Source organism: Pseudonaja textilis, chromosome 1 (genome assembly GCF_049901715.1).
Source record: "Pseudonaja textilis isolate UNSWEBS1 chromosome 1, rPseTex1.2, whole genome shotgun sequence".
In the NCBI taxonomy this organism is placed as follows: domain Eukaryota; kingdom Metazoa; phylum Chordata; class Lepidosauria; order Squamata; family Elapidae; genus Pseudonaja; species Pseudonaja textilis.
The window spans coordinates 146521398-146546066 of record NC_141990.1 but is presented as its reverse complement, the minus strand read 5'-3'; the positions used below and the strand labels follow the sequence as shown (position 1 = coordinate 146546066).

The 24669-nt window shown below is 36.1% G+C and overlaps 1 protein-coding gene across 12 annotated transcripts in view; it reads right to left on the bottom strand.

Moving 5' to 3' along the window:
- Positions 1-24669, bottom strand: part of PLCB4 (phospholipase C beta 4) — a 178961-nt gene that overhangs the window by 39493 nt on the left and 114799 nt on the right. For 9 of the 12 annotated variants that reach the window (XM_087918978.1, XM_087919038.1, XM_087918985.1 and 6 more), the window contains 14 exons: positions 23606-23685; positions 20366-20419; positions 18661-18742; positions 18208-18308; positions 17634-17691; positions 11308-11416; positions 10233-10443; positions 9570-9663; positions 8711-8790; positions 8306-8390; positions 7052-7142; positions 4243-4338; positions 3182-3282; positions 1527-1562 (listed from right to left, as the gene is read on the bottom strand). In XM_087918978.1, coding sequence (XP_087775104.1) covers positions 1527-1562; positions 3182-3282; positions 4243-4338; positions 7052-7142; positions 8306-8390; positions 8711-8790; positions 9570-9663; positions 10233-10443; positions 11308-11416; positions 17634-17691; positions 18208-18308; positions 18661-18742; positions 20366-20419; positions 23606-23685 — 1278 coding nt within the window. The remainder of the gene's footprint in view (positions 1-1526; positions 1563-3181; positions 3283-4242; positions 4339-7051; positions 7143-8305; positions 8391-8710; positions 8791-9569; positions 9664-10232; positions 10444-11307; positions 11417-17633; positions 17692-18207; positions 18309-18660; positions 18743-20365; positions 20420-23605; positions 23686-24669) is intronic. The other 3 variants (XM_087919025.1, XM_087919045.1, XM_087919031.1) reach the window with 1 other exon arrangement.

Genomic DNA, 24669 nt, shown 5'->3' with positions numbered 1-24669 from the left:
CACCACAGCTCAATTATAGGTATATTACAATGTAATATACAAAGCTTCATGTCTTGGCTTACACGGGTTGAAGTCCAGAATTTTAGCAACTCGCAAATGTAACTTTACAAATGTTTGCATAAGTATTTGCAGAAATGTTCAGGTTATGTAATCATCCAGGAGGAGCCGATTCTTTTGCATATGCAAGAGGTGATGTAACTTGACTTCATTTTTTTAAAATCGTGCAAGGAATGAGAGAAACTCAGAAGATAGGCATTGATTTCCTCATATGAATCAGTACATCTGAATCCAGTTGACTGATCCAATTAAAGTTAATTGCTAGCAAAAAATAGAAGGCAATCTCCATAGACAGCTTTAATTTTGTAAGATGTCCAGAACCGTGGCATACTGTATATAGATCAGCAACTATATAAATTTAGTCATCAATAAATACTGTTAACTGGCCCATTTCATAATTCAAAGATGGAAACAATTTGGAAGCTTTTTTTTAATGTTCTTCAGGTAAAGCAGAAAAAATTGTTTCTCCAATTCAGTCTCCCTCCTCCAATTACAATTTTAATAGTCTAAAACTTTGCCTTCCTTTCCTTAATAAAATATATTTTCAAAAAATACCATAAAGTTGCTATTGAATATTTTTATAGTTGCCCAGAGATAATAAATGGGTAGCAAATGAGAACTCTATCCTCTGTCAGAAGAATAATTGCATACATGTGATATTTATATTGCAAGGGAACAGATAGTGATCAAAGCTCATAAAACAAACTGAAATCTGTTCATCAGCCCATATTCTTCTAGGTAGGTGAAATATACAATGAAAAAGCAAGCTTTCGCATTTTTATATCGCAGTTTTTCCAGCTACTTCTCCTGGTTCACAATCAGGTATCTGCATGCCTTTATGTCCCTTGAAGTGATACAAATCCAGACCGCAGAAGGTCAGTGTTTTCTTGCAAAACAAGGACAATAATGCTGGCCTATTACTAGGCTAGTTAAAGGACGCCAGAGTTGTAAACTCAACCATCTCTGTAAAACAGGCGCCACTCCATAAAAGAGGGGGAGAAATAAGCCCAGGAGTCAAAATGTTGGAAGAGAAGACAAATATGGAGAAGAGGGAAATATTTGGGGGGCGGGGGGCGGGGGGGGAGAGATCTAAGTGAAGCATTTTCAGAAGAACATTTTGCATGCAATTCCACCCAAAGGAAAAGAAAAATAATGCAAAAGAAGAAAGGAACATGGAGAAATGAAAGGGGAGCCAGACTGATTGCTATATGTCTATGTAGACGCCTAAATAGCTGAGAGACCAAACTCATGCAGGCCTTCCATCATCCAGGCACCTTTTATGTTGGAATGCAGGTAAGGGCAGGTGTTACAAGCTCGTCTACTCTCTAAAGAAAAAGATGCTGGATCCTTAATACTAGCTAAATAAAGAGGTAATGATGCAGCACAGTAAAAATACAGTTTACAAAGCAGTTTTATTAAAAACAGAAAACTAAAAATGCAGAAGCTATGAAAAATATCTCATGGGTCACCTTTTTATTGTTTTCTTGTTCAGAATCGTCCACAGCCTATATGGGGAAAAATATAGATATTATCCAAAGTGGTTGCAAAATCACACACTCAAAACTCAAATGCGAAGAGAAGGAATACTTTGGGCAGGTCTGTTAAATATGTCCTTTCCACTGTTTGTATGCAGTTTCCGTTTCTATAGAAAAACAACATGGTTGAAGACCGAAGACCTTCTGATCAGAAAGGAGGGGGGGGAAAAGGAAGTCCTCGATCAGGAGTTATAATGTGGTTAGGAGTCCAGTCTGGATAATGGATTTGAAACAAATGAACTAAAGTTGCTCAGTGATTATTTTAAAAGACCTGTTAGTGGGTGGGTGAGGGAATCTTGTTTGCTCAGGGAACTGATTTACTGAATTCATACCCCATGTAATCCATTTTCATGATTCTAAAACTGTTCAATATTGAGTTCTGCACTTTGAGGAAATGGATATTGAACATACATACAATTCTATCTTTGATATTAACGGTGAAAAACCTGGGGTACCACTGCAAGATGCTTTTTTGCTTACCTACCACATAATTGGACCAGTCAGCCCAGATTACAATGAAACACACAGTGACTAAATGGGGGGAAGTAGCTCATTAAGTAACTAGAAACATACTATGACATAAGGGGGATCTTAATTATATCAAAGTTGAAATTCCAGAGGAAACAAGAAAAAGCAACTCAGAACTTTTGAACCAGCAACCCAAGAGGGTTTAAAAAAAAAAACCTGGAAAAAAGCCAGCTGGCAACAAGAAAATATTCTGCTTGGACAGCTCCCCAGATAAAACTCAGAAAACATCTATATAAGAAGGAACACGCCAGAATTCCAGCAGGAGCAAAGTTATAAAGTAGTTCAGAATTAAAATGTTTTCCTGGGCAAGCAGAATTTGATGTGTTTGTGTTGGAATACTGTTAACAAAGAGCCTTCTACAAGGAAAAACAAAATAAGATACCCCATGGAATGTTCCGTTAACAAAGAATCTCTGGTCCTTAGATGGAAGAGGAAGCTGTCCCAGTCTCAGACAGAATTATTACTTCTTCTTTCTCCCAGTCTTCTATATAGTCTCCTATTATAACTAAATTTGGCCCTTTAGATTGTTTCTTTTGCTATTTTTCAGACACTTGCTTTTTAGGGTCTAGGACAACTTGCCGCAGCCAACATGCTATGGTCAACTCACCGCCAACTCACCAGGGACAAAGGCGAGTGGTCCCATTCCATGCTTTTTACACCTCCCAATAGCAGTGAGAAATTATTCCCTACTCAAGAGACAATAAACTCCTAGCACTTTACTCCTTCACCAGCAACTATCAAAGAAGAAAGACCACGTCTTGCCTTTGTAACTTTAATTCAAATTATATGTATAATATCTTCTGGTACTGACATGCAGCCTTTTATTGAGAAACAATGATAGGTAACTTATGATTCGGGATGCTCTGCATGCTATTTTCTGGGGACCAACTCCTGATATATCAGAATATAATATAACTTGGATAAATCTACACTGCTTGTTATTTAAAATTAAGTTCTGAAATGTCATACACATTTTTTAATTTACAATGTGTATCGTGGGTCTTGTTCTCTTGGCTGTCTCTACCCTTTTAATTAAATATATGTGGAAAAAGCTGCCTTACCTTTTTAATGTGGTTAGCTACAGATTCTTTTTGGCTCAAGTCATCTGCAGAAAGCTCACTTCCAAATTTATACTCTGGATGTGCTTCCTCTTCTTGCTCCCCTATGCAGCAATAAAGTACAAAAGGGAATAAAGTGATCAAAAAAACTACCAAAACAAAAAAACAAAACGAAACCAAGGAGTAAACCAAAAATATCAAACCAAAGGCAACAGAAAGGTTCCTTAACTATTAGCTTTCATTAAGGGAGATCATGTTCCACTTCGTGCATTCTAATCCAATGACAGTGAAAACATGATTTAACCTTCTGTATTAAAGGTTCATTTCTCCCATAGCTCTTCATATATTAACCACCCGTAATTAGTTTGCTAACTGATAGGAGGTAGAGAACAATTCACAGGAGGACAGATGGTATACTGTTCACTAAGTTCACTAAGGGCTTGGCAACTGGATGAATCCCAGTTTTATTTTGTTTTCTAATGTTAAATTTCAGTTGTTCCATTCATAACTTACTTTAAAGCCAATTCCCTACTTTTCACAAACAGTTTCCCTCCCTTCAATTCATCCGCTCTCAGCCTATCTAGCTTGAAAACCACTATGTTCAGTTGTAATTTATCAAACATGAAGCCGAGAAGGGGATCAAGGGCTACAGAAAAAGCTTTGGGAGGCACTGGGGTATGATGTCTGTGTTACAGATGTTGACCCTTGTTACAGCCTGTACTTCCAGCACATAATCTTAAATTCAGAACCCAAAGATAAATGTATAAGTGACTGCTATAAGAAAACAATAAATATAAGCTGTCAAGTTAAAGGGCTCATTCTAAGGCCGAGATGGGGAATGGTGACCCTTTTATGACTTGTGGACTTCAACTCCCAGAATTCCTGAGCCAGCTGTCCTACGCTGGCTCAGGAATTCTGGAAATTGGAATCTACAAGTCATAAAGGGGCTATCATTCCCTATTCATTCTAAGGCCACAAATCTAGCATGGTATCACCTGATACACTGCAAACATCAGCAAGACAAACTGAAAAATATGACAAGTTTTTTAAAAAAGTCACTTTACCACATTCTATCTCCTCTTCATTATCATCTTCCAAGATGCTGACAGGAGCAGCCGTTTCACCAGCTTCCATCATACTTTTCAAAGTTTCAAGCTGTTCTATTTAAAAGAAACATGTGTACACATCCAAACAAAAAAAACCCCCACAATTTTATGATCTAATTATGGAAAATAATTCAGGTAAGGCTTGGTTTAGAAGGATTGCATAAGAACTGAATTCCAATGTATTCCATAACAGGATCAATATTTCTCATTACTGGTATTGGAATAATATCGTATGTTACTGCATTCAAAATTACTGCCACATGACTAATCACAAAAATGTACATATACAAGAAGAAATTGATGTGTATGGCAATATGATCCCTTCTTACCTGGGTTACAAGGTCCTGTAACATATAATTGTATTATTTTTTGCTTGATGGCATTGCACAGACATAGCAATTCCCTAATGGCAGAAACCAGATATAGCAGGGGTGTCAAACACAAGGCCTGTGGGCCGGATCCTACAAAATGTAAGGGGCCAACCCACGTCGTTTCAGCCCCATCTATCCAATGCGAAGAGGAAACATTGGCCAGCGTGGCTTTGGCCTGGTCTACCCAATGAAAAGAGGAAACATGCCAGAAGTTTGGGGAGTGGCGTCAAGCTGGCCACGCCATCCAGTTGGCCACACCCACCCAGTCAGCCAGGCCCACCCATCCCCCCCAAGGTCAACCACAGCCTTGATGCAGCCCTCAATGAAATTGAGTGAGACACCCCTGAGATGTATGTTTTTATGGTCAAAATGACTTTTATACCTATAAATTGGGGTCATCCTAAGAATCAAAGGTCAAGAGGAGTATTCATAAACTTAGCTGGTTTTAATTAATGTTATAATCAGTATAGCCAATTCACAGGTGTGCAGGATTGCAATCCTTCTACAAAACATAATGACTTACTATAGACTAGAAGCAGAAAGTTCTACTCCTCTCTCAGGCATGAAATCCAGCTAGGTGGCCTTGGGTCACTCACTTTTTCTCAGCCCAAACCTGCAATAAGTTCTCTCAGCCCAAACCTGAGACAGTTGGCTGAGAAACAAAGCCCTCTGTTGCAAAGACCCACTGATAAGCTTTAGTGTAAGAACTGCAAACATAGAGTACGGGTAGTCCTTGAACTATTCGTTTAATGATTGTTCAAAGTTACAATGGCACTAAAAAAGTGACATGACTATTTTTCACACTTTATTTAAAAAGTTGACAATGCGTTAACTGAATGGCCAATTCATCTAACAGTATTAGAAGGTCAGTGTTTTCTTACAGGCCTAGAGATATGCTTTTTTTGTGGTGGCACCTATCCTATGGAGCAGCGTTCCCCTAAGGACTGGAGGCTCTTTTGTCCTCCAATGAAGACTTGGCTTTTCCCCAGATGTCAGGCCAAGATGCTGGATGAGTTCAGTATAAGTATGGTCTGTGGTTTGAGTTTGTTATTTCAGTCTCTGTATGTTGCGGCCTGCGGGGGGCTGGCAGAACTGGCAGCAGAGTCGGATAGTAGTGAGGAGGTTGGGGAGCAGCCCAGGCCATTCATGGAGAGGAAGGCTGAGGAAGGCTCGGATGAGGGCTCTACATCAGAAGCAGAGATGGGGCCAGGGCAGGCTGGCAGTCATCAGCTGCCTTCGGGCTCAGACAGTAATGAGGCGGGAAAGCTGGAACAGGTTCCCAGCCTGCGCATGCGCAGAACTGCCAAAAGGAAGACACAATTAAGAACTCAGGTCAATGTGGGAGTAAGACCACAGGTGGACGATGAATGGCCCCTCTTATCAGGATTAAAAGAGAAGCAAAAGGGAGGGGGCTTTTGCAGGAAACAACTCGCTCATTCGTTCATTCCAGCCTTGCGAAGATTTGTCTGTATAACCCAGCCCTTCCCTGTCAGCACTGAGTGTGGAATTTTACCGGGCAGCATTCCAGGATTGATAAAGGTCTGAGCTAATTAGTACATCTTTGCAAGACTGTTTGCCAAGTCATTAGCTGACTGAATGAAATAAATTCACATTAATGTAATAAAAGAGGTTTTTGTCGGGACTCAGAATTGACTTAGTGCTTTTTGGGGAGGCCTACTACTACTACTACTATTATTATTATTATTATTATTATTATTATTATTATTATTATTATTATTATTATTATTATTATTATTATTATTATGCCGGGCTGTTCAGGCCAGCCCTGTCATTAGGCCAGGGAAAGCAGCCATCTCAGATAAAAGATGCCAGAAGACCATGGTGGATCTCCCAGAGCTTTACTGAACTTTCACACCACTACTGGATATAATGCCTGCCTTCTGCTACATAAGCAATTGTTGCTCTCAAATACAGTACGGAAATACCCTACCACCAATGTTGAAATAAGTGTCAAGAGTGTTTGCTTTGTTTATGGAAGTTTTAATTTAGTGCACTAAAGTAAATTGGATTTTCTCCAATGAGAGTTATATATGTAAGATGGGCAGGCATATACATTTTATAAATATACAAAATAGGCTACAGCAACTTTCCTCTAGAGGAATTGGGATTCTAACTTTCAACCTTGCCAATAAGCATAATGATCACATTTACTAAAAGCAAAAACACCTCGATACATCTAGTGATAGTAAGGTAAAAGCAAAAACTTTGACCCTAAAATGTAGGATTCTCTGAAAGATGCCCTTTCAAGATTTCACAAATAGTTCTCAGTGCAGCGAAGTGCTATTATTAGAAAACAATGGAGGTTACCAGTACACAATTTAAGCAGTAGTGCTTTTTCATTTAGACATTATGCGTTTTAAATGCACTTGACTTACTTTTTTCCACTTCTGGTTTCAACCTTTTGTTTTTAATAAGAATCTTTTTTCTTAGATCATTTGGAGCGGGCAAGGACCTTCCTGGTTCGAGCTGAAAGGCAAAAAAAAGGCATAATTAGGAAATACACTCCCCTGCTGCCTTTTGTTCCTGCTTTCCTCACAATTATTATGGTGGTGGCAATTATGCACACATGGAGACACCTAAAGGAAGAACAGTCATTTGGGACTTGCAGAATGCCTGATAGAAATACATTCCTCCCTTTAAAACTGGATAATGTAAGACACCTAGGAAATTATCTTCTTGCATTTGACAACTTAGGTTTATTATACTTCAGGTCTCATGTACACCCTAGCAGTTTTCCAAATGACTAACTAAAATAAAACTGCTTTGAATTAAAAATGCATAAATAAAATAAAAACTTTGGGAATTTTTTGGGATTAGGTTGCATCCAGTCTTGGCTAAGTGCCAGAGATTTTAGCACTTAAGTATCATGTGGATCAATCACAGGCATTCCCACAAACGAACACTTAAAGAGGTGAAAATAAGGCATTTTTGCTGTTTATTTTAGTTGATGCTATAACTGAATGCCTTAAAAATGTGTGTGAATATGTGACAACATATTAAGCAATGAACAAAACTGCATATATGAGGCAAAATATGCAAAAATGTTTTAAATGAAATTTGCCTTTCTGCACGAACTTCCTTCTAAAAAATTGCAAAGCATTGGAAAAACAGAACAGATTACTTTTAAGATGGGAAAAGTGAGAAATTTGGAAAAATCAAACTAGAAAGATTTATTAAGGTCTATGAGAAAGGATAAACTTACAATAACTACCAGTGAAAACATACAGAGGACATACTTGCCCTCCCCACCTGCATCAAAACTGGGTTTTGAACATTACACAGGAAGAGATAGTCTGCTCTAAAATACCACTGATAATTGAAAAACACGTGTAAAAATAGGTATTCCCTGAAGCACTATTTTATAACGAGGGCTTCTATAAATATCTGGGAATGATGAGTTTCAAATATGAAATGCTGACAAAGCAAAGGAGTTTGGGTTACGAAACGGTAGATGTCACCTGAAACCTGATCAGAAAATCAGAAACTCTGAGCTCTGCCAAAAAAACCCACCAGCAATAGAATTCAAAGTCTCTCTCATGCCAGTCACTGTGAGTGTATCACTCTTACCGTCAAATTTCCAAACATTTCCACAAGAATACTTAAACATAACAGTTGGAAGAGACTCTTACTGGATGTGTTTCTAGTGGGTGCTTTAAGAGAAGATCTCCAAAAATATCTTCACAGTATTTTGACATTTTGTATTGTTGGTATTTGCTGGAAAAGAAGTAGTATTGTTAATCAATCAAAAATATAAAACTGAACAGAAATTAAAATATGTAATGTCTTTCAACTGCATTAGATTTTTATCACGTTACAATTTAAAAGTTATATGTTTAATACAGTTCAGTTATATGGTAAAACAAGTTACACAACCTTTTTTAATGGCAGAAAAAAGTTAAGAGTGAGTTCAAATTTATCAGTGACTAGAACTACTTTATTAGTAATTGTGTTCCTTCTTCGAATTTTAACATAAATTCCCTTTCTCTTCACCAATTAAATACAGTATAAAAGATCTTTATCACTTCATAACATACCTGCAGTGATTTTCAAAGGACAAGATGACAGGATATTCAGATGTTACAAAGGCTGTTTCCTTAATGGCTTGAATCACATCCTTTAAAAATACAGCAAAGTAGTTTTGTGTACATTGCAAAATAAACTCAGCTGCATTCTTGAGTGTAGCAAAAAACAGGAGAAATGCCTCATTCAACATGAATGTGCACATATAGTACAAACGTTTAGAGAGAAAGTAAGAGCTTAATCTTTTCGCTGGTGCTCTGCATTATAAAAACTGGGTGTCATGTTTCACAAAATTCTCCATATTTCTGAACGTGGTTGAGGTATGGTGTTCAGGCCAGCCCTGTCATTAGGCCAGGGAAAGCAGCCATCTCAGATAAAAGATGCCAGAAGACCATGGTGGATCTCCCAGAGCTTTACTGAGCTTTCACACCACTACTGGATTTAATGCCTGCCTTCTGCTACATAAGCAATTGTTGCTCTCAAATACAGTACGGAAATATACTACCACCAATGTTGAAATAAGTGTCAAGAGGCAAGACATCTGAATATTCAATATGAAACATGGAGAAAGCAGATGATGGCATGTCACTAATGTTTTGATCCATATTGGCCTACCTAGGCTAAATATTTCTTATTCAGAGAAGGTGTTTTTATCTTCCTTTTTCATTGACAAGCAAGAATAATGTCAAACCTAACAGAATTGCAATGAATTTTACACTGTAGAACAAATAATATTTCAAACATGAGCAATGTTATCATGGGGGAGCAAGAGAAGATTTAGCCTGGATTTTAAAAAAAATATTGAAGAGGATGTTTGCAGCTGAATCTGTGGCAATTCTACAAGAAAATAAAAATCACGTAGGAAATGGTTACCTTGAAGAGAATATCTGTACACATGGCCTTTCCATGTGTTATTATTGGTTCTTGATCTTCACCTTTTCCATCCCAGCAGTCAAGTTCAATACACCTAGAAGTCAAAGAGAAAGAAAGATGGAAGAGAGTAGTCACAGCAGTCAAGAACAATATAGTTCCACTCTAATTGGTAAACACAGTCATTTTAAATATGCTATAATTTTGCACATCATCTGAAAGAAAAGGATTAAGAAATGCAAATCTATTTTCTTAGCTGGACTTGCAATTTCATCAGACTTACTTCTGCAGAAATTAAAATAGTTTATATGTACATAAATGAAATACATGTTACCCCATTATAACTTATTATTTGCTGGCAATCTGTAATCAAAGGAATCAGTATTCAGATTGCTTTTTTTAAAAAAACGAATCTTTATTGTGCTTTTTTTGTCCCATAATTTCTTTCAAGATATTGAGACATATTTCTAGAAACCCTATTAATAGGTTTTCAATATTTATACCAAGTTTGTTAAATATGTGTGTATGTTTACAGACATATACTTATACATATAGGCATGCAGATTCCCTCACCCATCAAATCTGATGGAAAATTAAATTTATTGAATTAAGAATTTTAGCCTCCCTTGATAATATTCACTTAAGCCACCATCAAGCACATCTCACCTGCATCCAGCCAAGAGGACTTGTCTGTACATCTCTACTGATGACTTTCCACCAAACTGCCTTCCCGTGAGATATGTGTTGTGGGAAGAGCTAATAAAATAGTGAGCCAGAGGGTGTTCCATTTCTTGATAGAGCTCTAAACGGTCTAGGAAGACAGGAGCATTCTCATCTGACATTAAGTACCTACAAAACCCATCACTTGACATGGCACCTGAAATGAACAATACGCAATGTTAGAATGCAGGCTTTATCATTATTATAAAGTTGGGCTCCTTGTTCATTCCGTTAATCTGAGATGGCAATTTGATGAGGAAGACAAGCGGAGGGTTTCTTGATTCCTGGTTGTGTTATAAAGGGTACCCAGCCTTTCCTTGAAATAGAACCAGATTCTAAAAGAGAGTTACTCAAAAACAGATTTCCCATTTAAAGAGGCAAGATACATATAGGACGCCCCAGGATTATGGGACGAACCAGTCCATCTCCACTTGCCTCTATTTTTAAGGAAAAAACCCCTAGCCAAGAAATGTTTGATCAGTTATAGAAATAAAAGTCAGTTTGGAAATCAAATCAATCTATCCCTTTGCTTAAGAGGGTTATCTGCAATACAGGATGAAACTACTGTTTAGCATCACAAGCCATTTAGAACTTTAAAGGTTAGAGCTAGACCAGCACTTTATATGGAGATTGGAAACACAGTATACTGACAGTCAGTGCAGGCAGCAAAACAATAGCCTAATTGAATGCATCACAGACACTTTTGAAAGCTGGACAAAGTATATTGTGTTTCTCAACCGTGGCAACTTCAAGACATGTGGCTGGTTGGGGAATTGAAGTCCACGCAAACACCCTGAAGTATAGCAATAGCTCATACACCATTCTACAGTGCTTTACAGCACTCTATGAGCAGTTTGAAATATAAGAATATTGCTCCAACAATCTGGGTCCTCATTTTACAATGTTATCTCCAATGAAACAACAGTTAAGATGGCCTATGTACTGAGTACATAGGATGTACTGACAACAAGCAAGTTGAACTTTCTAACAGAAATGATTGACATCCACATCTTCTTTTTACCTTTCTTTTTCAAATCTTCATCTGGTTCATATATTTCAATTATCTGCATCGCTCTTTTAGGATCAAAGAATGGAAATAAAATTTCATTCAGCCGAGGATCTCGTTGATGCTAAGGTAAGAAAAAACAAGACTGATGAAAATTACTACATGTTGCTTTGTTTCTACAAATCCTTCATCAGTGCAATATTCAGGAGGGGCTTGTTTTTAAAGTCAATTAGACTTCTACTTTTTTTCTTGATCTTTTTTTAAGAGTTACATTTTTACAAGTAAATTAATTTTATTTAATGTTCATTATAATTCTGTGCTCTAATGGTATGTTAGTAAAAATGACTACAAATGTTCACAAAGAAACAATAAGAATCATTTATCTACATTACTGCCCACATCATACTTCATTAATAAAATATTCCTATCTCAGCCTTGAAATAATATGCTTTTGAAATTTCCATATTTGGGTAATTATGTATTAAAATATGACTATTTATATATGAAGAGGAAATATATAAAGAAAAATGAAATTGTGCAGGACAGGTGGTAATGAATGTTTAAAGAATTCTTGGCATTCAATAAATAGCTTCAGTTAATTTACTTCTAAACTAATAAGTGTGCAGAAACTTGGAACTATATCACCAATATTTATCACTCCTGTCTGAATAAAAAATGATAAGTGTCTCATATAACAATAAACAAATTATTTTGTTAAAGATTATATCCTTTATTGTTTGAAATACCTGACTCAAAATCAATTTCTATATTATTTAGCAATTGATATATAATGGTTCTATTTATTTATTTACAAAATTCATTGGCTGCCCATCTTATCACAGAAGAGCTCTGGGTGGCTTACAATCATAAGTGATCTCTCTCTCTCTCTACCTATCTCTCTCTCTCATCTATACACATACACACACAGACACACACAACATAAATTAAAACAAACCAAACATTATGATCCAATTAAAAATGGGGAGGGAGCAGAATGGGGGGGAGGTGGGATCTGTTAGTTGATCAATCACTTTTTGCAATTAATGCAATACTCTAAACAACTGGTGACCTGCTGCGTCAACCTTTCAGAGATATTTCCTTAGCAGATTTCCCCAATGCCTTCAACAACGACAAAACATCTAATGTACTGCCTTCATTGGAAAATTTTAGATACAGACAGACAGGTATCAGCCCATGTTGAATGTTTTATATTCTATGACATTTTGTATGTCATAGAACTGTTTTATAAAATTTGTCAAAGTTCAATTCCATGGGACTCATGGGTCCCAGATCTGGATACATTCTGTAAATTAGCCCATTTGAGATACCTTGGTTCAAAAATTGTTGCTCTGTGATTTTTGTGACCCAAACCTGGTTCAAAGAGAGCAAACACAAGACAAAGGCAGCAGCACAACCTTTTAATGTTTCAGCTAAGAATTCTGTTTCTTCACAGATAAAAGGCTGCTTCCAACAAATTAGCTCCGACAAGAAAGAGCCTTGCCAAGTTTTTGCAAGACTGCCAAAAAACAACAGATAAGAAATAGTTTACAACAGTCTTCAAATACCAACTATAATGTCCACGAAGCTGAGTTTCAAAACGTCTTTGTTTCCTACAAGGAACATTCACCGCACAGCTGCCTTTTATCTTCTTGAAGGAGGGGCCATTACCTTGCAGCCTTACTCCCGAGTTGCCCGTGCTGCTGCAACTGCTCTTTCCTGAGAGCAACCCTGTGCGCATGTGCACTTGGCACAGGTTCCTTGGGAACCTCCTCATCGCTGCTGCCAGCCCCCACAATCTCTGAAGGCAACAGTCCACTCCCTAATGGTCCTGGCCCCTCATCTGAGTCCTCGCTCTCCTCAGCCGTCTGCTGCCAGCTAACCACAACAGTGATGCATCATTTTGTCCAGTTAAAGGTTATGGAAACAACATTTGTTAGTACTATATAGATTGTCAGCACCCTTATTCTTTTTTGGTTTTAGTAATTAAAACAATTTAGTCCTTGCTATCTGTAGCATACTTAAATAAGCATAAAATACGTAGTTACCACATTCATCATAGTAATGAAATGCCTTCCATGCAATATTTTATTGGTTCCATTTTACTAAATTCTAGATCAGTTCATCATTCATCATTTACTTTATGTGAGTTGAGTTTCCTTTTGTTCAAGTAGTATCTAAAGGGATCCAAATGGCCATGGCTCAATCAGCATTTAAAACTGAGTGTGCCCTCTGGCATTTGGGCCACACAACTGAATAACAAGTTCATTGATTGACTTTTAAAATTATTTTTTTGTGATTGGAATGATTTTTGAGACCCTGGACATTTATTGTTTGGATTTTTTTTCTTGCATGTTTTATTGTTTGTACACCCATTCAGATTCATTACCATGAGATGAGCAGCTATACAGGATGGATGGATGGATGGAAGGATGGATGGATGGATGGATGGATGGATGGAAGGAAGGAAGGAAGGAAGGAAGGAAGGAAGGAAGGAAGGAAGGAAGGAAGGAAGGAAGGAAGGAAGGAAGGAAGGAAAATAGATAGCTGTCTTTTACAGTTATGTTTTTGGTGGGTTGTGCTATAGTTTCTTTTTGTGTGAAGATGGATGCAAAGAATGAGTTAAGCAGTACTGCTTTCTCTCTGTTGCCTGTTACTTCCTTGCCATCTTCTCTCTTTAGTGGACCGACTGTTTCCTTGATTTTTTTCTTGTTATTTATATGTTGGAAGCAACTTTTTTTTATTATCTTTGACTTTTGTTGCAAGTCTTTGTTCGTTCTGAGCCTTTGCTGTCTTTGAAGATTCTGGCTATCTGCTGATATTCTGCCTTAGCTGCATATCCTTGAGTGGCCTACAGTTCCTGCTTGATCTGCTGTTATAAATAACATACATCCAGATGCAAGCAAAATAAATCCTTCTGTGTAGATGAGCCTTTCTCATTGGGGACTTAAAAATAAAGAGATTTAAAGATGAAATATAGAGCTCCTATGTTGTCAGACAACACTTTTTTCCCTTGCCAATATGCTACATGGAACATCTGAAGGAATTCCTAAAATATTGTGGGTATTATCTTTAACATCTAGCAATAGCCAATGTAAAGCAAATAAATGACTTTTCTTTCTATTGAAAACATTCTTTGTCTGCTCCACAACTACTAAAAATGCAATCATATATTACAAATCATAATCTCTTAATCTATGCTCCAAATACCATAAATGTATGATGAACTATTTTAATTTAATCCACTATACAGGATAGTTATACTAAAACTAGTCAGCTATTTAATAGACAACCTAAAACTAATGAAATATAAAAGCTGTTAGATGCAAGCATTATTTAATGCAAGCATTATTGAAAAAGAGGATGCAACTTCACAACCCAACCACAAAACCATATTCTCCAACATGTACAGTGAATAGCTTTGCAACGTGAGTTTCAGTACAATATCCAAAATCAGTGCCAAAACAAAGGAGGTTTCAATACATATTAACAATCTACCTGTTCTTTACATTATATATGAAGTCTTAATATATATAGTATTTGAAGTATATGAAGTCTTAATATATAGTATTTCAAATGAACAATGCAGAATTCTAGAAAAAAGAAAGGTAGAATCTGAATACCTGGAAACAATTTCTCTTTCTCTTGGATTCTTATAGTGTCATATTTGAACAACCTTTTCATTCCTCAAATTTAAATTGCACCAGTTCTGATGGATCAAATGAAAGGTCTGTGTAATTATCAGTGTTTTCCCAGCTATGGTCAAAAAAGTATTTTTGAGTTCTGCAACTCTTACGATCAGCAACTGAGTTATCAGAGGCTGACTTTCAGTCATCATGCTAAGGAATAAAATACTTAGCTTATTCCTGGCATAGCAGGATATACAAAAATATTTATTTCATTTGGTAACTCTGTGTGCCCTTACATATTTGCAATTAAATAAATAACTATGAGTTGTTCAACAAACCATATTCAGAAATCATGTCTAATATGTGAACTAAGAACTGTAGTTGTATCTCATAGTACTAATGCAAATCCTACTTCATGCATTTCAGTAATTCACTCTGAAAGATAGTGACCCTCTCTACATTTATGGTAATAAATTCTGTAAGTTGATATACCCTGCTTTCTTTTGTCAGTGCTAATGATCAATGTGGTTGGAGATATGAATTTATGAATCTGAGTTCTTCATGATCCATTCATAAAATTGCTAGTAAGGCACTGGTACAAAGACAAATTAGATCAATCCCTAATAAAAATTATGCAACTGGGCCAAAATATTGCAGAGAAAATGAGAGAAGCAACAGTTTTATCTTCATTTTCCTATCAGAAAATGCAAAAGCTGGTAACAGGATAGCAAAGATATTTCCCAATTCGCTTTTAGTGAAAACAACCAGTTTCGCTGACATATTTGTATAGGTAATTCTTGTTTAGCAACCACAACTGGGACTAGCAACTTGATTGTTAAGTGAAGCAGTTGCTTACGTGAAGCAGTGGATAAGTGAAACAGCAACTTATGTTCTTACTTCAGCTTTCCTTCACTTTATAGACTTGCAATGGATGTACATGCGAGAATTGGTTGTGAAGTTACTGTTTCATCACTGTGAAAAATTTCATCACAATTTGAACACTTGCTGTACGAGGTAGTACAGCAGGAAAATTTAACCAATACTACCAAAAGAAAAATATAGATTTTGCTATATTGCTACTGTGCTTCTTTGCTTCTTTGCCATCTGGATGTTTCCCTTTCCCTTTCTTAAGATAAGCATTTTACAAAAATACAAACCTCAAAACTAATATTTTGAAAATAAATAAATAAATAAATAAATTTGCTGCTGAAGATTTTCCAATCTTAGGAAAATCTTTGTGTGGGAGAGACTTCTAAACAAGAATGGGTGGTCTCCTCAGAGTAACCCCATGATAGACAAAAATAAGATCAAATACATCAGAATTGCATTATAAACTGACTATTGTGAAACTAGTTTGAGTCGGGCTTAGATTTTGGGGAGAAAAATAAGAGGGAGGGGGAATCCGCCTCTGCCTACCAGCATCCATCGGTATTCATCTGGCTAGTGTCCTGTTAGTGTGTGAGAGAGTTGAGGGCTGGAGACTAAAACAGTATTTGCTGTGTGATCGAGGAGACAGCAAGGAGCCTGGGCGTGGCTTAGCTGAGCTGTTCTGTACTAAAGCTGATTGTTGCTGTGAAACTAAAACTGAAACTCCTCTCCTCTGCTTGTGTTTTGCATTTGGAACAGATTTCTTTTCTAGTGGGAAGGGGGAGTAGAGCTCTTTAGCATCAGAGCGTGTTAATAATAATATAGGAAATACTAATGCCCTGATGGTCATTTTGAAAAGAACCTTTTTTAGTGAGCACCTAGAAGCCAAGAGGAACATAACATGCCAAATTTCAAGGTTGTAGGCTTTATGGTTCTGGAGATTTTATGATGACATGTGACTGGTATTTCACTTTTATATAGAGAGATAATTCTTTTCTCTCACCAAATGAGAGGAACTTGGAAAAGATAACAGCCAGAGGGCATTTGTTGATAGTGGCATGAATTCTCACCAGTGCTGATTTCTTAAATTTCATACCCAGGAAAGAAACCTGAAGGAGCTTTATTAGGCTACTTTGCGCTGTCAAGGAACATTGAAGAAATGTCTAATCAAGCCAATTGAAACAACTGGTTTACGCACATTATTAAAAAAAACCAATGTTGTTCATACAATATACACAACTAAATAATGAAATACTGGATGTCAACCGTTTAATAAAAATAATTTAAAAATCCTACCACAAAGAATTCTCCATTGAGCATCTAATTTAAAAAAATACTGTGTATTTTGGTAATGCATATGTAACACCTAATGAACTTCATATCACTGACATACTACCTATAATAGAAATGCAAGCATTCTGAAGACAGCCATGTAACATGTAAACCTTAGGAAAACAGTTGAAATGAAACATTTAAGTTACTACAGAGAGAAGCCCAATTTCCCTGCCACCACCTCCTCAATATTTAGAAGGACTAAATTCCTAAGCATAAAAAGATTTCAAATCATTTGGTTAAAACAACATACAAATTAGGAACAATACAACCACACACAGAGCATCTACACAATACTGCAAATAACCGATGCGAGCAAGTTGCAAAGCCGACAAAAAGAGAACGGGAGAATGCATCAAGTTGGAGCTGATTTTTGCACCTGCTGTCCAGCTGAAATGGAAAGACCAGCAGATCAGAAGCATAGGGAATGATAGCATGGATCATGCAATGTACGACTGGGAGAAGCAAGCCACTGCAGACAGACTTGTAAGGTAGTTAATGTATGAAAAAGCTTACTTCGTTTAGAAAGCTCACTAATTGGTCTACCGTTAAATAATCTGTTTTGTCTCCATTGCTGAAAAGAAATTTATTAGAAAAAAAATGTAAGTTTTCATATAAGATCCTACAGCAGGTATGATTTACATGTTGACATTTTTTTACATTCCCAACATTGATCTAATATTCTTCAACAGACCTAAGCTGTATTTTCAAAATGAGTACTTATAAGTGATATTGACTGTGCTTGTTACAAAACAGCTCCCCTCTCTATGCCCCCATTTAACAGATTAAAGAAAGAAGCAAATTCAACATGTAAGTCTTCCACATTAATAACTTAGTGCATGAAACCTCAGATGTTAAGACTTTCTTAACCTAATTAGTTCATATATTGTGTTAATAACCTTATAATAGCAAGTTAATATTACAGGTTAGTAAAGCCAATTTAAAAACAGAAAGGGTTTCTTTAAATCAGAAGATCCTGTATCAGAACATTCAATTGAGTTAAACCTTTGGAGAAGGAATCTGACTTCTGATAGCATTATCTTCAGATTAAGTAATATTAAAATTAAGTTTATTATGTAGAGTAACTTACATTTTTCTAAAAAGCTCCTCTATATCGGTACGAGGGCATATTTTTTGAGTTAGCTCATAAAACTTCTCAAAAGTAAATGCTGAAGGCTCTATTTCATCATTCTGAAAGTAAAATAAAGCTTAATATGTACCAGGTTGGATAAGCACTGACTTAGCAATGGAAGAATTTACAACATGTTCATTATGGATGGAAGCAAATAAATCAGTTATTTGACAAAAAAAAATATCTGGAAATAGTTCTCTATAATCGCAATAATAGTGTACATTATTTTATGTGTGTAGTATATAGTTACTGCATTAAAATATTCTAATTATAATTAGCATAGAAGTTAACAATGGACAAACTGCTTATGAATTATTTTTGATGCTGAATAATCAACTGCAACTATTAACTGTTTTAGGCTTGTAACACCCATCTTGAAACCCTTAATTCTTGAAAATTAAATTTAAATACCTTTCCACTGGGAAGACCCAATTCTTTAAGTGCCTGAAATATCACTTTTTCAGTTTTACCTGACGCAAACGTTCTGGTAATGCTAGGAGGAGAAAAGGAGAATTAAATTATTCCAAAGCTTTGGCAATCTCATAATCAGAGCTGCATCACACATCCTCTACTGAGATGACAATAGTTCATTAATGATTTTCTGTATTGACAGTGTAAAGTATCTCTTCAAGAGCATTACACTTCTATTTGAATAAATAAACAATTCCATTATCCAATTTTCACATCCGTTACCATATATCTAATGTGTAGTTTTGAGTGAGTGTGAATATTCATAAACCAGGGATAACAAGGGAAGATATTAATATAGAAAGCTATACCTACATATGTTAGATACAATTAAATCCAAAAACATTATGAGAAAATTGAAGTTTGAGGAAAGACTATAATTCGAAGCTTGTGTCCCCACACAGAGGTTCCTAGTGGAGTTTATTTTAGGCGCTGAAGGCCGGGAGACTGTTGCCACTTACCCTTCTGAAAGAAAGCTGAGAAACAAAGCTTTCAAGCATCCTTTATGATTTTTTTGGCTAATTATTCCCACATTTTGGTTTTAGTGTAAATGAAATATTTCCTTTGGGGTTTTTTCTTTTCAAACTTTGACAACTGCTGTCACAGCATGTTCTTCCTCTCTGTTTTTGTGTTATCATACAGTCTTTACTTCTCTAGAGAAATCCCCGCTGATCAAGAATTTTAACATGAACACAGGAATGTCATATGTAGCATTATTAGTCAACCATTGCTAATATGGGTGTGACCTTCTCACATCATGCTTTAAACTTAATTCTTGGCCTATCTCACTTCACATTTCTTTCAATGTGAATGAACGCTTTCTCAGCTGTTTTTTGACGAGTCAACTTTTTACTCTAAAGAGATTTTTACAGTGATGCCTATTCTCCATATAGTTCAGAATTTGTTCTTTTGTTTATAAACACTAGAACTAGAGTAAACATAATCTAGTTCGCTGATGCTGAATATATGGTCTAATGATAACAATGGCAGTTATTTGCTTTAGCCTTATTACAATCATGTAATAAGCAGCAACCATGGGCCAGAGCCTGGTTGCTGCTTAAGCCCCATTCCCCTTTGAGCAACAGTGATCAACTTATTTTTGTTATTCCTCCTATACCTTTGCACTTAGATTAACCAGCAGTGATAATTCCTTTGAGACATAACTTAAAAAAATTGCAATGCTTAACTCTACAACAGGGCTAAACACCTGGATGCTAAACAGCCAGCATGGAAAATAAAAAAGGATGTTAGATTTGTAATTTAAACATAGGTTGCCTATCCTTCTTCTGAATATAGAGGATTAATAATTTCTTAATTCTAGCAAACTGTTTTAAGAGGGCTAAATGATTATGCTATGTCTATTAATTTTCAATTCTATCCCCAAAATAAAGGAGGTTTCTCTAGCAAAGCTATACGCTATCACCACTATTTATTTCACTATTCACTTGAGAACAACATCCGATCAGAAAATATTGTTGAAGCATAGATCCTAGGCACAGATTACAGCATCCCTTTACCTCGATCAGCAGACTACTAAACTAATATTGCTTCTAATGGGCTTTCTGACTTGTGATTGTTACTCATTTAAATTTCACAACCATGCATAATTCCTACATAACCCCACACTTGAAGCTCACAATACACTTACCTTCTAACTGGAATTTTGCCATTAGTGTTAGTCAGAAATGCCAATTTCATCCAGCTAGAAGGGGAGAAATAAAAACAATTAGTCTTCCCCCCAAATAATCCAATAAAAGCTCAGTTTATAAGATGAACAGTAGAAGGAGAATAAGCCAAAAGCTATCCCTGGGATTTTTTTTAAATTATGAAGAATAAAAGTGGGGCTTTAAAGGGTCATGCAGTTTACACATGGATTTATGTAAGAACGGAGTCAAATGTTCATCTTCATGCATTCTTGCATTTTATAAAAGACTAATTACTACTTCTCACTCATAAGATGACTACAATTCTTTCCCACTATCAGTGTAAATTAGCCTTAAAGGGGACTTGATGTAAACTTAGTTTGATAAGAGAAGGTGAGATGCAGCTTTCTCAAACTTGGGCAGAAAAAAAATCGGACTAATGAAAGTCAGTTACAGCTGAGCTATGATTCTATTTTACAATGGATTTCTAAAACAGAATGGAGCAATAGGCCACAGCTCACTCTATCTCTTAGCCTTCTGGAGGGGACAGAAGGCCATGCAGTGATATCATGATACCAATGAAAGTACCATGGTTGACATTTTTCACCTATTTTTTAAACTGCTGCCATTTTGACCCATAATCCTGTCCTTTAAACCCCGCTCCTCCATAGCCTGAAAATTCACTGCTAAATGTTATTGTCATTTTTCCTGGGTTGGGTGGGCAGTTTAAAAAAAAGAGAATAGAAATTATTTGCTTCACGCAGGCCTCTCACTCTTGTTTCTCCCCTTTGTGTGTGTGTGTGTGTGGGTGGGTGGGTGAATAGAGCTTCATACACTGCATATTTGTAACGTGTCCTTGGGATATTGAAGGACTAATTGAAAGTGGAGAGCCACATTCAGACTACAGAACCCTTGACACTATTCTAAAAATTCTAATTGAATGAAAATGCTCCCAACTTTTGGATACAGGTAAAATCTTAACAGCATACATAAACACACAAGTTAGGAAAAAGAGGATATGATTTCCTCTGATTACTATCATTCTGTTATCATGTCTTCTTTAATGCCTTCCTGTACAGTCATGCTAGAATGAACACAATTTAATACACATGAAATATTTAATTCAGCTGTAATGGATGGAAAGCTTTGGTTGAAATGTTTTTAGCATCCAAAAAATAAAGCAACTATTGAAGCACTTTTGATAACATTTGTTTGAATAGCTATGTACTATCTATTGAGTGAGAAGAGGCAATGGTGGTTACTCTATACATATTCTTGCTCTCCAGAGAGCAAATATGTTGGGTTTTCCATGTTCCTTGAGCAATGTGAATAATGGAAAGGTGGCATGATATACGCTTGAAGTCCCTTGAATGATGAAAAGCAGGAATTTCTGCACTCTGGAGAGCTTTACTGAAAGGGTGCTAAAAGCTTCTGATATATCTGTTATCTAAAACATGTTTGACAAAATAAATAAATAAAATAAAATAAAGCTAAAGGGTGATGTAAGGGTGTGTGTGTGTTAGTGTGCCTGTGTATCCAACACTTACTTCAACTTACTTCTACAACTTGTTTTTCAGATATATTCTACAATAACCTCTGCCATCCACAGCAGAGATGTTCTGTGGCAAATCATTCAACCTAACGTTTTGGAATATAGAAACAATGATGTTGGGACCACATACTACCTGCAGCTCAGCTAATACCCTGAAGGGTTCTTCCTACATCAGAGAAAGATATTCCAAATAGTTTCAGAAGAAATGGGGGCTGAAAGAGTGGGCAAAGAGATTCCAGAACCTCATTCTCAGATACTTCTGCTCTAAATCTCTCTTTAAGATTATTGTTTCATGAGGACTTTGACTCCCAAGGGTGCTTTTTTGAAAGGTGATTGTTTTTTTCTTTAAGAAAAAAATCATCCAAGAAGTGAAACATCTTCAAGGAAAAAAATGAAGAAAAGTCCAGTTGCCCTTTGAAAAAAACACCTTTGGGACAACCATGACCTAGATGACTGAGAATCTCCATAGATATTAAGGAATTGTACCTTCTACTGCTTGGAGAGCAACAATAGTTTCTTTCTTTCTTTTTTTTTGAAAAAGTTTTTTTTTTTAAGACAAACATATACAAACAAAACATAAAAACATAAAAACCATCTTCCATCTTATATACATACAGTATGTCAGTTGGTTATGAATCTTTTATACTATCCTTTTGTAGTCATTTCTCAATTTATATAAATTTCCACATTGTCAAGCTAACATATGCTTATATACTTATCAATTATTAATCGTCCATGACCAAACTATTTATTCTATCATTTTATATGAGATATTTCAAATTTTATTTTAAAATTTATGTTATACTTTCATCCAATGGTTATATATGTCTATATTATATTTTATATCTATCTATTAAACCTATTACAAAATCAACAAAACTATTACATTACCATGTTTCTTTGTCCAACCATTGAGAAAACAAATCCCATATCATATAAAATTGCTTATCTTCTTGTTCTCTAATTTCAAATGCCAATTTACTCATTCCAGCACAGTCCATAATTTTCTTAATAACTTCCTCCTGCATATGTATTTTATCATTTTTCCAATTCTTAGCAAGAACAACAGTTTCTGAGGGGAAATAGCATTTAAGGAAACTGGGAAGAACTAAAAGAATCTTTTCAAATTTGTTGCTGTTAAATTTTTTTGATTTCTTTTTGAAGAAATGGAAAAGAGGGCTTACAAAGCATAGAAATATACATTAGGGTAATCTGAGCAGGGTAGGAAGAGTACAACAATGCATTCAATCTCAGCTACATTTTCCTAATGTTTCTGAATATTCTCTGGGAAATCTCATAAAGAAAAGACTAATTCAGCCTTGGATCCATGTGAAATAAGAACATTTGCATGTAAGTGGGCAGCCGTTCTCCCTCCCGAACCAAGAAAAGTTCAGGCAAAGCCAATAATTACAATTGCCTCTCTCAACAGATAATAAAATCCCAAAGTAAACTCCCTTAACTCCTGAATGTGTGTTTGACTTTGGGAGTGTATTTTATTTGTGGGGGGAAAATGTGAGGAATAGACTACCACATTTCTCATGGATATTTGAATCGTTGGGGAATGTCTTCTGCAGCTTATCCAGATATTTATTTCTTGTGCAAATAAGGAAATGAATTTTTTTTTAAATGCACATCAAGAAACATGTAGAAGGAACAAAATCGTAATTGATGAGGTGAGGGGGAAAAAACTTACTGTTTCTTGAGGCATGTCGTGGGACAGACATTGTTGGCTCTGAAGTTACCTGTAATTGATCGGAGTCCATCAATCCATTGCTGAAAGACAAAAAGATAAAACAAATATGTCTAATGTGTGCCCACGAGTGCATATAATGACCACCCAATCAACCAACTTCAAAAGCAATTTCACTACAGAAACATCTTTGAGTAACACAAATTATAATAATTAGTAGTGCTTGAATAGCAGCTCTAGACTTACTTGAAAAGTTTTTCAAGTATTCAATGCACATCAAATAATACTCAATCTTCTTACTATCCAGACATATACCATATAACAGGTTTCTTCCCAAACAGGTAGTCCTAGACTTAACAATAGTTTATTTAATGATTGTTCAAAGTTAAAATGGCACCGAAAAAAGTGACTTATGACTGTTTTCACACTTACGACGGTTGCAGCAGCCTCATGGTCACATGATCAAAATTCAGATGCTTGGCAACTGACTCAGATTTAAGACGGTTGTAGTGTTCCAGGGTCATGTGATCACTTTTTGCAAACTTCTAAAAGCAAAGTCGATGGGCAAGCCAGATTCACTTAACAACCGTGTTACTAATTTAACAACTGCAGTGATTTACATAACTGTGGCAAGGAAGGTCGTAAAATGGGGCAAAATTCACTTAACAACTATCTTGCTTAAAAACAGACATTTAGGGATCCATTGTGGTCGTAAGTCAAGGATGACCTGAAAAGGAAAATGATTGGAAAGGGAAATGTGACTTACTTCCGTGAGTTCACAATATTCACTGTGACGTTTCCCATAACAATTGCCACATTTGGAACAAATATTACTAGTGTGATGTCTCACAAGGGAAAAAGTTCAGTGGTTAAAATGTTGGCCTTGAAACCAGGAGACTGTGAGTTCTAGTGTTGCCTCACGCACGAATGCTGTTTGGGTTACTTCAAGCCAGTCACTCTCTCTCAGCCCAACTCACCTCACAGGGTTGTTGTAGGGAAAATAGGAGAAGGAAGCAGTACTAAGTATGTTTGCCACCTTGGATTACTTATAAAGAAATAAAGGCAGA